We start from the raw sequence: 18,801 nt of genomic DNA on the forward strand, positions 1-18,801 counted from the left end.
TATACCGTGTCTGTGCTTTATATGTAAAAGAGTATTTTTATATCCTCTAAGAATGAACTTAACCATTGAGAAAATGTAATATAACCTAAAGTAGAGGCTTAATGGTATGTTTCTAATGTTTATTGTTATTCGGTGTAAAAGTTTTTGTTCTTTCTATCAGGGTCACTGGAAAAGCTCTCCTTCCCTTTCTCCTTTCTCGACACTGGGCCTTGACCAGTCTTGTAATGACAAACTACCACTGAGCCATCTTGAGATGGTCTCATTAAGATGCTCACGGTAGCCTTGAGACTCCTGTGCCCAGGCAGGCTGTACACTTCAGTCCTCCTGCCTCAGTCCTCTGTGTAGCCTAGGCCTGTAATGGGCAATTCACAATCTATGAATCATTTCCCAACTGTGATTTGTACCTTAGCACCAGGCAAAGCATTTCCACTTGGCCTTGGGGCTTAGTAGGGCTTTGCAGATTCTTGAAGCCAGATGAAGTGGCTCACACCTGTAATCCTAGCAATGGAGAAAAAGGCAAATAGACTTGCTGCTGCAAGTTTGAGGCTAGTCTTGACTGGCCTGAACTCTGCCTCTTCTCAATTTGACTGTAGATTTATTGTTTAATCTGAGTTTCTTCTAATGTGTTTTTTAAAAACCATTAGAAATCCTGTAGAAAAATGGTCCATTTCAGAGTTGTGGAGAGCACCAGGGGGGAAAAATGGTTTTGAAATTTTGCTGTTTGTCTTACTCTATTGCTGTGACAAAACACCATGACCAAGGCAATTTATAAAAGCATTTGATTTGGGGGCTCACAGTCCCAGAGGGTTAGTCTGTGACGTCATGGCTGGAGCATGGCAGCAGGTAGATAGAGGGGCATGGCATGGAACGGTAGCTGGGAGCTTACATGCTGAGAAGACACCCAGGAGGCAGACACACTGGAAATGCCATGGGCTTTTGCAACCTCAACGCCTACCTACCTCCAGATGTACACCGCCTAATCCTTGGAAAACAGCTCTACAAACTGGGCAGCAGGTGGTCCTGTGGAGTCATTCCCATCCAGACAGCCACACTTGTCAACATCTCTGCTCAAGGAGTCTGCTTTCAGAACCTAGAAACTTGGTTGATGTGAGTGTAACAAACCAATGTTTGAGTTTGAATTACTTTGTGTCGTAACACTTTCCTCAGGTATTATGTTAAAATAAGCAATCGTGAAAAGTCTTAAATTGCTTTGTTAGGATGTGTGTGTTCAGTATTAGTCTTTTATTATCAATCTTAAATACTTCAATACAACCATAATACTGAGGCCTTAAGATTTAAAATACTAGGAATACTGTGAGCGTGGAGATCATGCTTTCAACCCAGCACTCAGGAGAAAGCGGCAGGTAGATGTGAATCCAGGCCAGCCAGGGCTACAGCTTGAATAAAATGGGTGGAGATGGGGTAATGAAAGGTGTTCCGGGGGCAGGGTTTAAACAATCTGGAAATAGCTGATGCTTTTGACTAGAAACAACTTAGTTTAGAATTGCCTTTTTCTTGAGGAAAATGTAAATTGATAGTGGATTAATAACTCTTGACCAACTTGGGTGGAATTGGCTGGGCTGTAGCTCAGCAGGGGAGCCTTGTCTGATAGGTGAGGCCGTAGGTGTAATTCTTAACTCTAGCCAATAGGCTTCCAGACTCAATTAAATGGCAAGGATACTTAACAAATGTGCTGGGTCAAGGCCGTTTAGTAACCCCTATTTGTGGAACCCTGTGTTACTGACCAGCTGCTGGGCAGGTCATCCCAGCTCCCAGAGGCTGAGGCAGCCTGGGCCAGTGCTGTGTTTCTAGGAGAGGTGGAAAGAAAAAGTTCCAGAATTCCTTGGTGGATTATCCCAAGAAAGTGAAAGATTAGGAGACTATAATGAAATTTGAATGTTTATGGTTGTGTGGTGGATTCTAGTTGCTGCAGTTAGCAAGCATTATCATGTCGTTACCTGTTTAAAAAAAGTTGGTTGGAGAGCTCACCAAGTGGTAGAACACTTGTTAGCATACCCACACTAGTGTGAGACTTGTAGGGGTTTCCCACAGTTCTGTCTACTGACATAGTAAAGGTGACAATGAAATTGTGACTGCATCTGGAATAACCACAAAATCCCATAGATTCAAGGGCTGTGTTGGGATTCCTGGCCACTCCTCCAGCTACATGACCACGCCTGGTCACGCTCTCTTCTGTCCCTCCCTCCCTCCTAATAAAACTCTGATAGTGGGTTTCGTTGTACCGCACGGCCTTTCTCGCTGTAACAGGCTGTAACAGCGCTGCTCAATGAATAACAGCACCACCACATTAAAACCAACATTGGTGCTGTGACGAAGCAGGTTCTCCCAGCACTCTGCGTCTGGGACCCTGTACCAAGGTCTCTTCCGTCTACGACTGCCTACTTTTTTTTACACACTGGCTGCCCAGATTGTTGAGTTTTCTCTTTCCAATCCCTCGCCATTTCCCAGGACTGTAGCATGAGATGTATTTCTCACTGTCGGACCCCGGGGGCGGGGGGGTGGGGGTGTCGGGGGTCCTCTGGGTAGTACACCCCTGGCCCTTGTCCCTCTCTTGACGAAGGGTGGGGTAACATGCTGATTCACAGATCCTTCCCTTGCCTCAGGGATGTCTGAGACTGGGAGTCTTGGGTCCCATTTGTTATTTCAATTGTTTATTTTTTTCTCTCGGCTACAGTCATGGGACAAAGGCTTCCTCCTCTTGGTCCCGCTCCTCTGAAAAATGCTTTAAATATCCCTAGATACCAGTAAACATGGCTGCGTAATGGCTGCTTGGACCCCGATATTTCATGGGAATTATTTAACTTCTGCCAGCGAACAGGCAAATGAACAGGGTTACCTTATTCTCAAGCTTTTTACCTAAGCTCTGATCCCTCCCTTTTTGATTCTTTCTCTCCTGCCCACGTGCATTCCTGAACCCGAGGAATCTCTGACTCCAAAGAATCTACGCTTATCTAACCTCCAAGGCCGCTTCTGCCCGACTCTGGCTCCCACTTTCACTCCTGAGAAGCACAGACAGGTCTGGAAGCAGGCTAGGATGAAATGCAAATGAGTTTACAATCAGGACCCACATTGGGATTATAATAATCCAGATGGCTCTCTAGCCAGAGATCAGTTTACAACCTGCCTCCTGGCGGGTCTTCCTATAGCTGTCCTCAAACCAGCAAACTATCCAAAAATAAATAAATAAATAAATAAATAAATAAATAAATAAAACCTGTCTCGTGTTTCCCAGAGCTTCCCGACATCAGGGCTAAATTTAAGCATCTGGAGAGAGGGCTCCTGACCCCACAGGCAGAAGTTTTAGCTGTGGCATTTAAGGTACCATGGAAGAGATGAGAAAACCTGTGAACAGAATTGCCAAATGCTGGCACACGCTATCTAAGCAGCTGCATAAGGGCTTCCAGGTTCCTCTGCTAAAAAAGGCCACACAGGCTAGTGCGTGCCCTGCTCCTCAGGCCATCAATTGAGCCTTGTTCAAAGTGCCACCTAGAGAGATGCTGGTCAGCTGACTGCCCTCATGCACCTGGTGGCATGGGGACATCAAAGACCTCCAGCAGACCTCCTAGGCTTGGCCATGGGCTCACAGGGAACCCAGGAGGACGCATGGGGCGAACTGTTCCTTCCTTTTGGACACCAAGCCACTTACTCAGTCCTGAGGGTGTTTTGGGGTCCCACCTCTCCTCATTTCCCTATGACAGCCTTACCCACCTCACCAGACCTTACCACTTAATTGTACTTTCAGGGGTACCTAATGGGAAGAGATTTTCCAGCTAAGGTAGGAGCTTTTGTTTCGTTTGCTCCCTCCATGTGCCTCACTCCAGACTAAGTTAGCAGTGCTTCTCATGCACAGTGACACAGACAAGGCCCTGCTCTCTCAAGTTCCAGAGGACCTCAGGATCCACTGCCTTATCACCAATTCCAGAAGAATGAGATTTCGCCCCACAAGCTTTTCTCTTCCTGGTTCCCTCTTCTAATTAACTACTCAGCCAATTGTCACAGGATCACCATAGAGCTGGAGCCCAAGTACCATCAGATATACCCAGGCGGTAAGGAACAGTAACAGTCCAAAGCTCAAGAATTTAAATTTCCTATGGCTGCTGCTTAATGTTTAAAAATTCTTCCAAGCTCCAGAATCAACTTGAATCCATCTGGACAGGTCGTATCTGCTTCAGATAAGTACAACCCAAACTTTCCTGGTCCCAGGACCCCCTCCCTCACCCTGGAACCCCCCTCCCCCAAAGGAAAAAGCATATACTTCTTTTTCTAAGCTTTTCTCTGTCTCACAAGGACTCGCTCAGACTCAAGCAGCCAGAGTCCCAAGCCAAGAAAGATGGACAGCTCCAAGGCAGCAGATGACAGCCCACCATCCCAAGATGCCTGGCCACCTCAGAAGCCCCCTTTCCTACCCCCCAAGAGTTAACTGACACCCACTGAGTCAACTGGAAGCAGTTTTGGGAGACAGCTCCCCCATTCCTGTTCACCCACCTTTTTATAATAAGAGTGTGGAAGGTTGGGATTCCTGGCCACTCCTCCAGTTACAAGACCGCACATTTGCAGTTCAGTAGCCAAGCATGGGGCCTTACAACGTAATGTTCAGGGGAATCCATAAGAAGCGGGACACAGGCCCCTCCCCTTTCCTCCCCACCCTCTCTCTGCACATGTCTTCACATGCCTGATCACGCTCTCTTCTGTCCCTCTCGTCTCCTAATAAAACTTTGATAGTGAGTTTTGTCCTGCCTCGTGACTTTTCCTCGCAGAGTAAAAGTGCCACATTAAAGCCAACAGGCTCGATCTCTTCTAAGACTTTCCCCACTTGATGGCAATTCCAAAGCTGGATCTCTTCCTTTTTGTTTTTACATCGTGTGTTTGAGCATGTTGTGCCTGCATTCATGCACACACTTGTGAAGGTCAGTTCTTTCCTACCATATTGGTTCTGGGAGTTGAACTTTACTAAGCCACCTTGCTGTTTAATTTTGAGACAGTTCAGTCCCTGCTGGCCTGCAACTGCCTGTGTAGACAAGGTTGACCTCGATCATAAGAGATCCACATGCCCTTGCCTCTCAAGTGCTGGAATTAACAACATACACTATACCTGGCCGCCAATGTAATTTTTTACTTTTTACCATTCTGAGCCTTCATGTTGGTGCTGGGAACCCAGGTCCTCTGGAAGAGCAGGTAGTGCTCTTAACCACTGAGCCATCTCTCCAGCCTCTTGAGTATATTTTTTTTAAAAACTAATTTAAGACTCTTTAAGGTTGAAGTGTAGTTCATCATTGAGTGTTTAGCATAGGTAAGACCCCAGGTCACTCACCTTAACCTGCAAAAACATCCACAACCAAAATTTTATTCGACACTAGGAATTCTATCACAAAATGTCAGTCAGAATATGGGAACCCTTTTCCATGTGGATTGTATGCCACTGTTCAAACTTTTTATATATGTAGCAATACATATTGTGATCTTGATTTATCCATACAAACCATAGGAGTGATGTTCCTAATGTGCCTAGGAAACTATGATTTTGGTGGTGTGTGGTTCCTGTGCATGCACACTCAGGCAGAGGTCAAAACAGGCTGTGGAGTGTCTTGTTCTATCGGGTTCTGCCTTACTGCCTTGAAGCAGGATCTCCACAAACTTCTCAAGAGGTAGGTTTCTTCAGGGCTCTCAGGAAAATTTGCACCACCCAAGACCCTGCCTGGGTACCTAACACATGCACTGAGCATTTGAACTCAGATCCTTGGCCTCCTGCTTGCACAAGTGCTCTTGCCTACTGAACTGTTTCCCCAACCTCAAGACAAGGAGGTTGGTTTTTTCGAGACAGGGTTTCTTTGTGTAGCTTTGGAGCCTGTCCTGGAACTCATTCTGTAGACCAGGCTGGCCTGGAACTCAGAGATCCACCTGGCTGGGATGAAAGGCATGCGTACGCCACCACCAGGCTAGGAAGTTTTTAAAGAATACTCAGGTTTACCTTTAGGGGTTTGACTGGTGTTGGAATCCTCTTGGTAGCAGGAGAGGATTTGTAATTCTGCAATCCTTAAAACCCCTCAAGGCATTTTCAAGTTACACATTTTAAGTATTTTATTCGTGTGTACCCACGTAGAAGTTAACCTTCCAAAGTTGGTTCTTCTCCTTCCACTGTTCCTGGAGATCAAACTAACTCAGGTTGTCCAACCCATTGGCAAATCTTTATGCACTGAGCCTGGCTCAATTTTCAAGTTAAAAAAACAAAACACACACTCAAACCAAAAAATAAATAACCACAGAGAACAGAGGCTGTGTTCCACATGCATGAAGTCCAGATATCACATCCCATCTCCAGGTCTAAGTGGAAAGCCACAAAATAGACAAAAAACCCGCCTCATTATAGGAACCTTAATTAAGAAACATGGCCACCAAAGAGTCTAGATTTTTTTTTTTTTTTTCAAGACAGGGTTTCTGTGTAGCTTTGGAGCCTATCCTGGATCTCACTTTGTAGACCAGGCTAGAATGAACTCACAAAGATCCGCCTGGCTCTGCCTCCCGAGTGCTGGGATTAAAGGCGTGTGCCACCACTGCCCAGCATCTAGATGTTTCTTAGCCTGAAAGCAGAGTACACCACCTACAGATTAGCCAGGACACAGCAGCACTAAGCCCTGAATACAGATAAAGGAATATGGGGCTAGAAAGATGGTTCAGAGGTTAAGAGCACTGCTTGTTCTTCCAGAGGTCCTGAGCTCATAATGACATCTGGTGCCCTCTTCTGTCACGCAGGCATACATGCAGACAGAACACAGTATACACAATAAATCTTTTTTTTTAAAAAAGGTTTATTGATTTACTATGCATAGTGTTCTGCCTGCATGTGTCCTTGCAGGCCAGAAGAGGGCACCAGATCTAATTGCAAGTAGTTGTGAGCCACCATGTGGTTGCTGGGAATTGAACTCAGGACCTATGGAAGAGCAGTCAGTGCTCTTAACTACTGAGACATCTCTCCAGCCCACAATAAATAAATCTTAAAAAAAGAAAAATACAAAACCTTGGCTAATCTTTAGTTGGGCTTCATACATTAACCTAAAGATGACCCAATACTACTCACTTTTTAATCCCTTAAAAATGTAAACAAAGTTGGGGCTGGAGAGAAGATTCAATGGAGAGCATGGGCTACTCTTCTTTCTAAAGGACACAGGTTTGATTTCCAGCACCCACAAAGCAAGTTAATCTGTAACACTTTTTCTGGCTTGTACACATGTGCAGGCATACATGTAGGTGAAAACACCCATATGTATATAAAGTATTTTCAGACTTTAAAAAAACTGCAGAAAGGCTGGGCGGTGGTGGCGCACGCCTTTAATCCCAGCACTCGGGAGGCAGAGGCAGGTGGATCTCTGTGAGTTCGAGGCCAGCCTGGGCTACCAAGTGAGCTCCAGGAAAGGTACAAAGGCAGAGAAACCCTGCCTCGAAAAAACAACAAAAAAAGAACTGCAGAAAGAGGCCCGGCAGTGGAGCACACCTTTAAGCTCAGCACTCGGGAGGCAGAGGCAGGTGGATCTGAGTTTGAGGCCAACCTGGTCTACAGAGAGATCCAATACAGCCAGGATGGGAGGGTTGAGGGGGCGCGGCGGGCGGGGAGTGGGGAGATAGGGAGACAGGGGACGACACATGTCGAAACAAAACGACTACTGACAATACATCAAACTGTACAGACTCTTATAAATTCATAAGCACAAAGTTTATTCCAAATTAATCATTTTTAATTACTGAAATGCTTATTTGGCCTGGCCATGTATGTATTTAATAAATCATGTAAATAATAAAAAACATAAATGTACAAAGCTATACAAAATAACTTAGTATTTAAAACTAGACTGATGCAGTCTGTAATCTTTCAGAGCACTGTAAGTATTTACAATCTATGTGTGTTTCTTTTTTTTTTTTTTTTGGTTTTTTGAGACAGGGTTTCTCTGTGTAGCTTTGCGCCTTTTCCTGGAACTCACTTGGTAGCCCAGGCTGGCCTCGAACTCACAGAGATCCACCTGGCTCTGCCACCCGAGTGCTGGGATTAAAGGCGTGCGCTACCACCGCCCGGCTCTATGTGTGTTTCTTAAGCGGGTAAAAGAAAGGATGCTTCAAGGCTTCTCTGAGAGTAATCCTTTTGGCTGGATCATACTCCAACATTTTCCCAATGAGGTCAAACAGCAGCTCATGTTCAGCATCCTGAGACAGCATAAACTCCTGAAACAGAAAAACATTCTTACCAACTGCTGTATATAAACAGAAAAGAAACTCTTCATAGTCATGGGATGTCAGGTTACCAGGCCTCCTTTTCTTTCTTTCTTTTTTTTTATTTAGCTATTTATTATAAGTGACAGAGATGGTTGAGAGCCACCATGTGGTTGCTGGGAGTTGAACTCAGGACCTCTGGAAGAACAGTCAGTGCTCTTAACCACTGAGCCATCTCTCCAGTCCTGGCTAGGCCTCCTTTTCTAAACCATTATTAACATGTTTCTAGAGGGAAGGATGAGAGGGATAAGCCAGGTACAACAGTGCACACCTGTAATCCTAACACTGGGAGGCTGATGGGAATTTCTGAGGCTAGCCTGAACTACACGGTAATATAATCGCAAGACCCTGTCTCAAAAAGCAAAACTCAAAACTAGAAACAGACCAGAGGGTCACAGTAGACTATGAGAGCCTGGGTTTAATCTCTACACCCCAAAGTGGGGGAAGTGGGAACATGCAAGTCCTGGTTATTTAAGACCACCCAAGCTTACCTTCAGAGGCTTACAGCGCCGTGAAACATATCTGCCAGCAGAACTGTGTTCATCCCAATCTAATCGATCATGATGGAAATATTTACGTTTCCTAAAACAGTTAAACATTCAGTTACCATTTGACGTCTGCAAGCTTAAAATACCCAGCACAGATGAACAGTTGCATCAACTACTATATTTTTCAAGGTTAAATCTTTTTCTAGAGATTTAAGATATAGCCAAGCAACAGAAGTACTAAATTATTCACCATCAATAATATAATACCCGATTTACCTGAAAAGAGTTAGTTTGATTTTTTTATAGTTCTGATCGGAATCCAGTGTACTAAAGATGGTATGACTCAAGTAAAACATACCTGGTTTTCTGTATCATGTGCTTTGGTAGTGGTCCAAGAATCCTTTCCATCATTGCTAAATGTTCTCTGCTATCATGCGTCTAAAATAAAAACACTTGTTAACCAAAGATATTTAGAAACCAGGCCCCGTTCTGCAACCCAGCACTAGTTCTCGAGTCCCAGCTGTTCAGAAGTCATCAAAATGGCAGACAGCAAATTAGTACCAAAGCCTGAAGCTTGCCAGTGGTCTTCCCTAAACGGTTGGTGACAACTGTTTTGAATATCTGTAAAACTACCTAAGACAAATCACACAATCTTGAATTTTGTGCTTTATAAGTAATAGAAAAAAATCTATTGTATAAATGTATTGTTTGAACTAAAGTAGTTATTTTACACAAACAGGCACTTTTTAAATGCAAAGCCACTAAACACCATTGTCACTTACTGGAAAAACTGTGAATCCGAGATAATACTCAATAAGAATACATCCTATACTCCAGACATCACATGGTTGGGACCACCCTAGGGCTGCAAAGCAAAGCACAATGTCAGGGGAGAAACCTCAGTATTTCTGAAAGACATTTTACCATAAATTAAAAGATAAGTTACACTAGCAAAACTATCAGGTTCTGAATTTAGTGGTAATGCCCTGCCCTCAATGTATAAGGTGTAATCTTGTATTCTGACTTTTGTTCACAGTAGCCTGGAGCATTAGACTCTAACGGTCTCCCTGACCTATTCTGGTGCACGGTCAGACTCTGGATAGCAGCTCAGGTTAGTCTTGAGCATGAGGACTTCCTGATTCAGCCCCCAGGAGCTGGGATCCAAGACATACCACCCCCTGGTCTGAGCAGATTCTAAGACGCACAGTCAACAACACCTGACAAGCTCATTTTTACAGGCTAAGTCATTTGCTAGCTAGCTTGTTGAAACTTCAAGGTTTTTGTTTTTGAAACAGGATCTTAGTATGTGGCCCAGGCTGGCTTCTAACTCAAGAGATCAGCCTCTGATCAGAGGCATGTGCCACGATGCCAGCAATTTGGAGAAACTTAACATAATTTCTAATATTGTCTTTATTTTTTCTTTTTTTGATAATTGTGGGAATTGGGCTAAGGGCCTTGGAAGGTTAGACAAGAGTTGTACCACAGAGCTACATTCCCTAGTCTAGAGTATTATGTAATGAGAAAATGATCAACAAACAGTCATAAAAACCCAACACCATCAATCTAATGTTGGCTACAGTAAAGCGATGTGGACTGTTAAAGCATAAGCAGTACTGACCTAAAATAACTTCAGGTGCTCTATAATGTCTGGTAGACACCAGTGTACTGTGATGCTCATCATCATATGTTGCACTTCCAAAGTCTACAACTTTAATATCTGGATTTATTAAGGTTCGTTCATCACGTTTCTGAAAATCATAAGTGACAAGTTATAAAGGCAAACTATTGAAACCAAGTATTTACAAGTACCCTGATGGTGTTATAAGGACTTACCATTTTAGGATTATAAACCTCTGTGTAGTCAGACTGCACAAATAAGATGTTTTCGGGCTTTAAGTCTGTGTGAGTCAGTTTATTACTGTGTAAAACTGTAAAGAAGTACAAAGAGTTACTATAGTCTCAAAAATCAAAACAAAAACATAAGCCTGATGTCGTAACACATGCCACCTATACTCTTAGCACTCAGCAAGTTGAGGGCATGAAAATCCCAAGTCTTAGACCAGCCTAGGTAGGGTCCTTAAAGAGACTTTGTCATTTTTGTTTGTGACAGGGTCTCTCTATAGAGCCCTGGCTTTCCAAAAACTCACTTTGTAGACTAGTCTGGCCTTGACCTCAGAGATTCGCCTGTCTCTGCTTCTTGAGTGCTCTGATTAAAGATGTACACCACCTACCTGGCTGAGACTGTAGTTAAAAACAAGGCAGTCTGATGAGATTGGTCAGTGGTTAAGAGCATGTACTTGTACTGCTGAACTTTAAGACCTGGGTTCAATTCTCAGCACCTACATCAAGTGGCTTACAACCACCTGTCCCCAACTCCAGGGGGATCTAAAACCCTAGGACTATGATTACCTGCAGTCATGTGTGTGTTATGCACACATGAAAAAAAAAAAAATTAAAACAAAAGACAAAAGTCAATCCCCAAACCTTTGGTGTCTTCCTATATACTATAATAATCTTGGTCTAAAAAAAAAGTCACCAGAGGCATGGGGAAGACACGCCTGATCACAAACTATTTCAGCTGTACAGCCATCTATCCACAGCACCCAGGTAGTTCAGGCTAGGGCAGGACAGTGAGAGCTGAGGCTAGTCTGAGGTTCTACAATGGGCCCATCTCAAATCACCAGGGATTGAAATACACCATCCCCCAACTCCAGTGATGCTGGATGTGGTGGTAGTCCATTCCCACAATCTTAGTACTAGGACTGCAGTTGAGACTATACCTCTAAGGAACAAGAAGTCAGCTGACAATGATGTAGCCTACCATCTGTAATCTCAGCACTTGGGAGAAAAAGGTCAGTGGGTTGCCAGGACAAGGGCAACAGAAAGTTCAAAACCAGGCTGGTTTACAAATCCTACTCCAGGCCGGCCAGGTCTAGTAGTGAGAAGCACAGGCATGCACAGGAGTAAGGCTTTGTACATGGTAAGCAGGCACTGTGCCAACTTACCACATTATGAATTAAACACCACAGACCAACAACTTATTATCAACGAAATCTTATTTCACACTTAATCATTTCTCTCCTGTGGAGATTGAACCTAAGGTTGTGTGCCTAAGTCACACCCCAAACTGCAATGTACTGATAACTATACAGTAATCAAGATGTACACTAAATCTTTTCAACTTTTTTGTTCGGTTTGAACAGGGATTCTCTGTAGCCCCAGCTGTCCTGGAACTTGCTCTGTAGACCAGGCTGGCCTCAAACTCAGGAGATATGCCTGCCTCTGCCTCCTGAGCATTGGTATTAAAGGCTTGTGCCACCACTACTAGGCTTTTTTGAACAGATTTTTTTTTTAAGTGTATGAACATTCAATCTCCACAATTCATAGATCCTTCTAGAAGGTAACCTTTTTTAAAATTTCCTTATTTTTATTTATTACATATACAGTGTTCTGCCTGCATATAGACCTGCAGGCCAGAAGAGGGCAGCAGACCTCATTAAGATAGGTGTGAGCCACCATCTCTCCAGCCCTTGAACAGACTCTTAACAAGCTGTCTATCTTTTAACCACCGTGACCCCAATCTCAATCTGGCTCTGCTCGGGCCTGGCTTTTAAACCCCACATCAGATCTCATCTTCAGTTTTCTGTGGTGAGGAAGACACAACAGAAGGCCTCATTTCTGTGACTGAACGACACCCCCAACCCCACTAGGTTCTCTTTTTTAGAGATCCAAGTTAGTCTGACATTAGTCTCACTCAAATTTTGGAAGGCATGTCAAGAACTTACAGTTTACAGATCTGCAGATCTGATAGGCCATCTTCCTAATATGGTCCATCCGAAATGGCAGAAAGCCGTTCTCCTTAATGAAGTCGTAAGTGCTCAGACCCAGAAGTTCAAACACAATGCAAATGTGACCACGATGCTCAAACCACTCCAACATCTGGACACAGCGGCTATAAACACATCAAAATAACTCAATAAAGTTTACAATTCAACTCTATCTCAAACTATTTCCCAAGTTTTAATTTGATACTTACAAAGTACTGTGGGGATCTGTTGTATTTAAGTGTTCCAGAACTTGTATTTCTGATCGAGCAGCTTCACAGTATCTATCCACATTTTTAACTATTTTTACTGCTACATGTCTACCTCCCCTGTTAGAGAGAATAAATCCAAGTTAAAAAGATGATAATCCAAGCAGGGCATAGTGTCACATGCCTTTAATCCCAAGCACTCTGGAAGCAGAGGCAGGAGGATCTCTGAGTTTGAGGCCAGCCTGGTCTACAGAGTGAGTTCCAGGACAGCCACAGCTAGAGACCCTGTTTCAAATAGGAAAGAAAAAAGGCACTGCAATTCAGCATTAAGCAGCACAAATAACCTTTCACTGTAATAGAGCCAGTAATTTTACCATTTACTAAACAAAAGACTTTAACCGTACAACTACTCATGAGTTATCCTTTGTTCTTTCAAATAAAGAATATAAACAGTCTATGTTAATACTACATTGAGAGAACACTACCTCAATCTGCCTTCTAAGACTCAAAACAAATAGTTAGGTTTTTTTTTTATAGTGCCCAACCACTGTCAAGTACTATCCTCCACATTATCAGAAAAGTTGATGTAGGGGCTAGAGAGATGACTCAGGTTAAGAGCACTGGCTGCTCTTCCAGAGGTCCTGAGTTCAATTCCCAGCACCCACACAGTGGCTCACAACCATCTGTGATGAGATCTGGCGCCCTCTTCTGGCATGCAGACAGAACACTGCATACATAATAAATAAATAAATCTTTAAAAAAAAAAAAGTTGGTGCAAAGTCTCAGAACCTTACAGCCTCTTCCAACTCAACTCATTTAGAAAAGTTTCTGCCATTCCCTGGGGCAGGAAATCTATAGCTAACTGATAAAGGTGATTGTTTTGTATCATCAAGGCCCCATTTCTTATCCCCAGGATGAAACACACAAGTTTCATTTATTCAGAAGGAAAAAAAAAAAAGGAATAAAGGTGCAGAAAAAAGAATTCTATCTTTAAAACATATTAGCTGGGGGCAGGAAGGATGGCTCAGCAGTTAACAGCATATGTGCCACTTTACAGAAGTCCAGAGTTCAATTCCCAATCCCTCCCACTGAGCAGCTCACAACCACATGTATGGCATGGACACCCTCTTCAGCCCTGCAATCATACACATGTGTGCACACACACAATTAAAATTAAAAATTTGAAACACTTTTAGCACACTGAATCCTTGGGACTGATTACCAACATGGGCATGGGTTAAGGATTTGATGGACATAATTCCACCTTTGACACCCATCTAGAAGAGAAGAGCAGTCATCGGCCCTGACTGTGCCATCACAACTTATTATGACTTTCTTTAAAGCAAAACCAAGTCTCCTTATACCCTTTGCTGCTGGGAATTAAACTCAGCTTTCTATCCCCCTCCTCCTGCCCTGGTCAGGAAGCTGCAAATACATTTAGTTTTGTTTAAAATGGTATACACCTTTTGATCCCAGCACTGGAGAGTTCCAGGCCTGCACACTAAGACCCTGTCTCCACCAAATAAACAAAGGAAGGTACCTTTACCTATGAATGTGTTATACCCTAAGTTAAAAGACCCAAGCCAAAAGGTTATCTGGATATCAGCTAAACTAATTTTCTCTACGGAAGAACTCAAGAGTGAAATGTAATCTTGAAACTTACACTTTATGATCGATGCACTCCACTACTTTTCCAAAAGCACCTTCACCTAAGGTATTAACAATTTCATCTAAAAAAGAGAAAACAAATTTCACTAACAAGAAGTGGAAACAATGCACTTAAAGGCTATCAATGCAGATTACTCTAGGTGATGCTATGCATTTCCTCATCATTAATTACTTATCCAGCCAACACCATCCAAAAACATACAACTATTCTTAGAATGATTTCATTCTCAGGCTAATTTCATTAACTTGATTTACTGTTCTGGAATTTCTGTACAACAAATATTAAAACTCTAAAGAAAGCAAAGACATAATCCCCTCCCACCAAAAGAAATGAAACAAAATAAAAACAGAAAGAAAAAAAGATTTCCAAATCCCTGAAATCTTAATCTATATATACATATAGATTATGTTATCTGAAAAGTTAATAAGTGTTGAAAAATATTCTATACATCTTGCACTTAGTACGTCTCCACTCTGACAGATCAGGTGACCCTCCTCATCATCCTCTACACTCCTGGTTCTTTTCCTTCGGTGACTCTTCTGGAAACGTCAAGTGGGCGGCACCAAGATCATCCAGCCAATCAATATACCCGAGTGAATTCAGGGCAGAATACGAAATTCATTCAGCGGGGAGATATTCAGGCATTCAGATACACGCCAGGCCACAAACGGTTGGCAGGAGCAATTTCAAATTCAGTCCCCAGAAATGCACAGGGCACATAGTTTATGTTAACAGGAGAAAAACATGGCAAGGAACAGATTTTCAGATAAGATACTCAAAGTGGTAAGGCAACAAAACACAAACACAATTGTTTTTCTTAAAAAAAAAAAAATTCTTATCTGTAGCATTCACTGAAACATAATTTTAAGTTTCTTGTGGCCAAATTAAGATTCCCTCACTAAGAAAATAGGTATTAAAACAGTAAAACCATAGTCCTAATTTTGGGAGGAAAAAATTTGGTATATAACAACATCACAGCATTTAAAATGTCATCTGATATGATTTCCAAATTAATACACAAAACCATTAAGTTCAAATCTGTAGTTTGTTTAATGAGAAAAAGATCATAAACAGGTTAAAATAGTCATAACTAACCTTCACACATAATTCCTAATTCTTTGTGATAAACTGACTGAACTAATCAAAATAAGACTTCTTAAAATAGCATTAAGAAAATCTTTTAAAATATACTATTTTTATAGTTACCCCCTCCACTAAAGTAATAGAAAGGGAATCAGTAGCTAAGAAGTCATTGATAATAAGTCTATTATTACAGAACTAAATATACATTGTTTCCATGAATTTCCTATGCTGTGCATAAATACTGAAATACTCCCAGAAGCTGGAGTTGTGATGTATAATTAATCTTAATTTTTCTCAAACACAAATTTGCTCCCTGCTCTCCCCGGGAAATAAACCTTTCCAAGTATTTAAAAGGTGCTCATACCCCATGTGCTCGATGATGGGAAGTGCTGTGGTGAGTCCTGTGTTTACTCTTGTAGCTGCTTCCTCCACTTCTCCCAGAGGACTTGCTACTGTGATTCTGATATCTGCTTTCATGGTCTCCATAGTAATAGGAGGGCTCACATCCCATGTAGTCATTCCTGTACTCATCAATATACCGTCGACTATGGTACTCTTTCTCACGTATGGATCTGCTGTCCAGATAATAACTACAAGAGAGAAGTTTGTTTGATACACCAGAACAAAAACCCACACCGAATCTCCAAGGTCTCCGCAGTGTAGGGAGTTAAGTATCTCACCACTGAACTACTGTCCTTCGGTAATCTCTGCATTATGTAATTAAGTGGTATCACTTACATGACCCTCAAGGCTTTACGCACGGCAGGCAAACATTCGACATCTGAACTACATTCCCAGGCCAAAAATGTTTTTTTTTTTTTTTATTGTTTTTAAGACAGGGTTTCTCTGTGTAGTCCTGGAACTTGATCTGTAGGCCAGGCTGGCCTTGAACTCAGAGATCTGCCTGCCTCTGCCTCTGGGATTAAAGGTGTGCACCACCACTGCTCGGCTGAAAAAAATAAATTTTTATAGACTTTGTTTTATGTGCCTTGTAAAGATGCATTTTTAATTATGTGCACGTGCCTGTCTATATGGGTGGTACCCATGAGTGCAAGAGAGGGCATAAGGTCCCCAGGTGGGGGGGTGGGTGGGGTGGGGGGGTGGGTGGGGTGGGGGGGGTGGTCTTAAGGGCTGAGAACCCAAGGTCTTCTGCCACAGCCGTCAGTACTCTGCCCTGCTTACCCATCAGTTGTTTTAGAGTGATCATATCTGAATCGCTTATGCTCTCGAGCAGGGCTGTATGATCTCTTCTTTCTTCTGTGACTGCCGCTGTTCCTCCACGTCCCATAATCCCAATCTCTTTCATCCCAGTCAGGACAGTAAGGTCTCTTTAAATGTCTCATCTATACAAAAGACAAATTTTCCCAGGTAAATTGGATTTCTAGGATGTGTAGCAAAAGCTTTCTTTGCAAATTCACACTAGTTCTGATTTTTTTTTCTTTTCTTCCCCAAATGGTCTCACTATGTAGCTCTAGCAGTACTGGAAATATGTAGACCAGGCTGGCCTTGACCTCAAGAGACCTGTCCGCCTCTGCCTCCAGAGTACTGGGATTAAAGGCATATCATGTCCAGCACTGACCTTTTCTTTTAAATCTAAGTTCTGAAATTGTTGTCAATTATCTGAAATCATAAAAATTATTGCATTGTCTCAGACGCTGGAATCTGAATTTTATTCCCACATTTTCTACCTTACTCTCACCATGCCCAAATTTATAAAAGTGGAAACAGGTTTCTATATAACTTAGGCAAAATTTTACCACCATCTTTCCAGAAGTACAAATTACAGGTTCGGACATGATTCATTTCCTCCCAGGAACAAGTCTCCCTATAATACAACCGCAACTAACCCCAATTAATTTTTTATCTGTTCAGATATTACCATGTGTTTGTTACTACTCAATAAAAAATATGGAGACAGAAGGAAAAGCCTGAAAAGAAAATGGCTCATTATGGGTGTATGCCGAGCTGGCTTGCCTTTTATGCTGAGTCAGCAAACTTCAGGCATCACTAACAAAGCCAATTTGCTTAAGGGGCAGTCCATGATGATGAAGGCCATAAAATTGTTTACTTAAGAGGGGGGAATGATTCATAGTCTTAGGGCGCTCCCCTCCCCTTTGCTAAAGGTCAACAATGCTCCTCAAGAGTACAGTTTAAGCTGGGCGGTGGTGGTGCACGCCTTTAATCCCAGCACTCGGGAGGCAGAGCCAGGCGGATCTCTGTGAGTTCGAGGCCAGCGTGGGCTACAGAGCGAGATCCAGGACAGGCACCAAAACTACAGAGAAACCCTGTCTCGAAAACAACAACAAAACCAACCAACCAAACAAACAAGGGTACATCTTACAACTTTTGTCTACAAAGGAAAATAACTTTTGACATTGCTACAAATTACACCTTTTGAGCCCTGTTTCAAACAAAGAGGCTGTCACCATCTCTACAGCCACCAAAATCCTAAACCCGTTTCTGTAAAAGCACCCGTCACTCTGACAAGCCCTGTCGCTGGGCTCGACTCTTTGGGACACTTTTCTCTTTAATAAACTCCAGAAGCGGGGCTTTGTCTCGGGGGAAGTCTCTAAAGCCGTCCCCGGCTAGCGCCCACGGCGGGCAGGATCCCACCAGCCTGTGGGTCCGGCCGGGTCACACAAAAGACCCTTCGCTTCACATTAAAAAATAAAACCAGCACTAAAACTGTGTCGTGCCTCCTCTTCCCTCGCCCGCCGCCAGAGAGCAAAACCACAACGACCCGGGCGGAAGCCGCGCCCCGGCGGCGCCATTCCGCAGGGCGAGCGCGGCCTCCGCCATCTTAGGTGCGGCCGCGGGCGCGGGCGCCGGCAGCGGGCCGCCGTCGCTTAGGACGCCCGGGAGGCGAGCCCCGTTCCCGCCGCCGGTCAGAGGCGAGGCCGGGGGCCGGGAGCGGGCGAGGCCGGAGCTCCGCGGGGCCGGGAGAGGGCGAGGCCGGAGCTCCGCGGGGCCGGGAGAGGGCGAGGCCGGAGCTCCGCGGGGCCGGGAGCGGGCGAGGCCGGAGCTCCGCGGGGCCGGGAGAGGGGGAGGCCGGAGCTCCGCGGGGGTAGCGAAGACGCGAGGACGGCCCTGACAGACGACACCCCGCGTCTTACCTTTCCGCAGACGCCAACCCGGGGGGGGGACAAAGCGCGCGAGGCGACGGTAGGAAGCGTGCAGCGACGGTGACGAACGCCCGGCACAAAATGGAGCTGACAGCGGCGGCGCAGGCTTCTTCTCGAAAACAAGGG

General features: G+C 43.8%; 1 protein-coding gene across 2 annotated transcripts; it reads right to left on the reverse strand.

Annotated features, from left to right (window-relative positions):
• Positions 1–7,707: 7,707 nt before the first annotated feature.
• Positions 7,708–18,801, reverse strand: Clk1 (CDC like kinase 1). 2 transcript variants are annotated; one of them, XM_052749513.1, is made up of 13 exons: positions 18,667–18,801; positions 16,736–16,896; positions 15,918–16,143; positions 14,919–15,009; positions 14,465–14,531; positions 12,805–12,921; positions 12,554–12,720; positions 10,602–10,696; positions 10,387–10,516; positions 9,551–9,633; positions 9,127–9,206; positions 8,772–8,862; positions 7,708–8,232 (listed from the first exon to the last, which is right to left on the reverse strand). In XM_052749513.1, the coding sequence occupies exons 2-13, from the start codon at positions 16,894–16,896 to the stop codon at positions 8,089–8,091; spliced, it is 1,452 nt and encodes a 483-aa protein (XP_052605473.1). In that variant the 5' UTR covers positions 18,667–18,801; the 3' UTR covers positions 7,708–8,088. The 2 variants fall into 2 exon arrangements, with proteins under 2 accessions (XP_052605473.1, XP_052605474.1); XM_052749514.1 differs by lacking the exons at positions 14,919–15,009; positions 16,736–16,896; positions 18,667–18,801 and having other exon boundaries at positions 15,918–15,945.

The sequence above is a fragment of the Peromyscus californicus genome, unplaced genomic scaffold (assembly GCF_007827085.1).
Source record: "Peromyscus californicus insignis strain IS unplaced genomic scaffold, ASM782708v3 Scaffold_21__1_contigs__length_65335640, whole genome shotgun sequence".
In the NCBI taxonomy this organism is placed as follows: domain Eukaryota; kingdom Metazoa; phylum Chordata; class Mammalia; order Rodentia; family Cricetidae; genus Peromyscus; species Peromyscus californicus.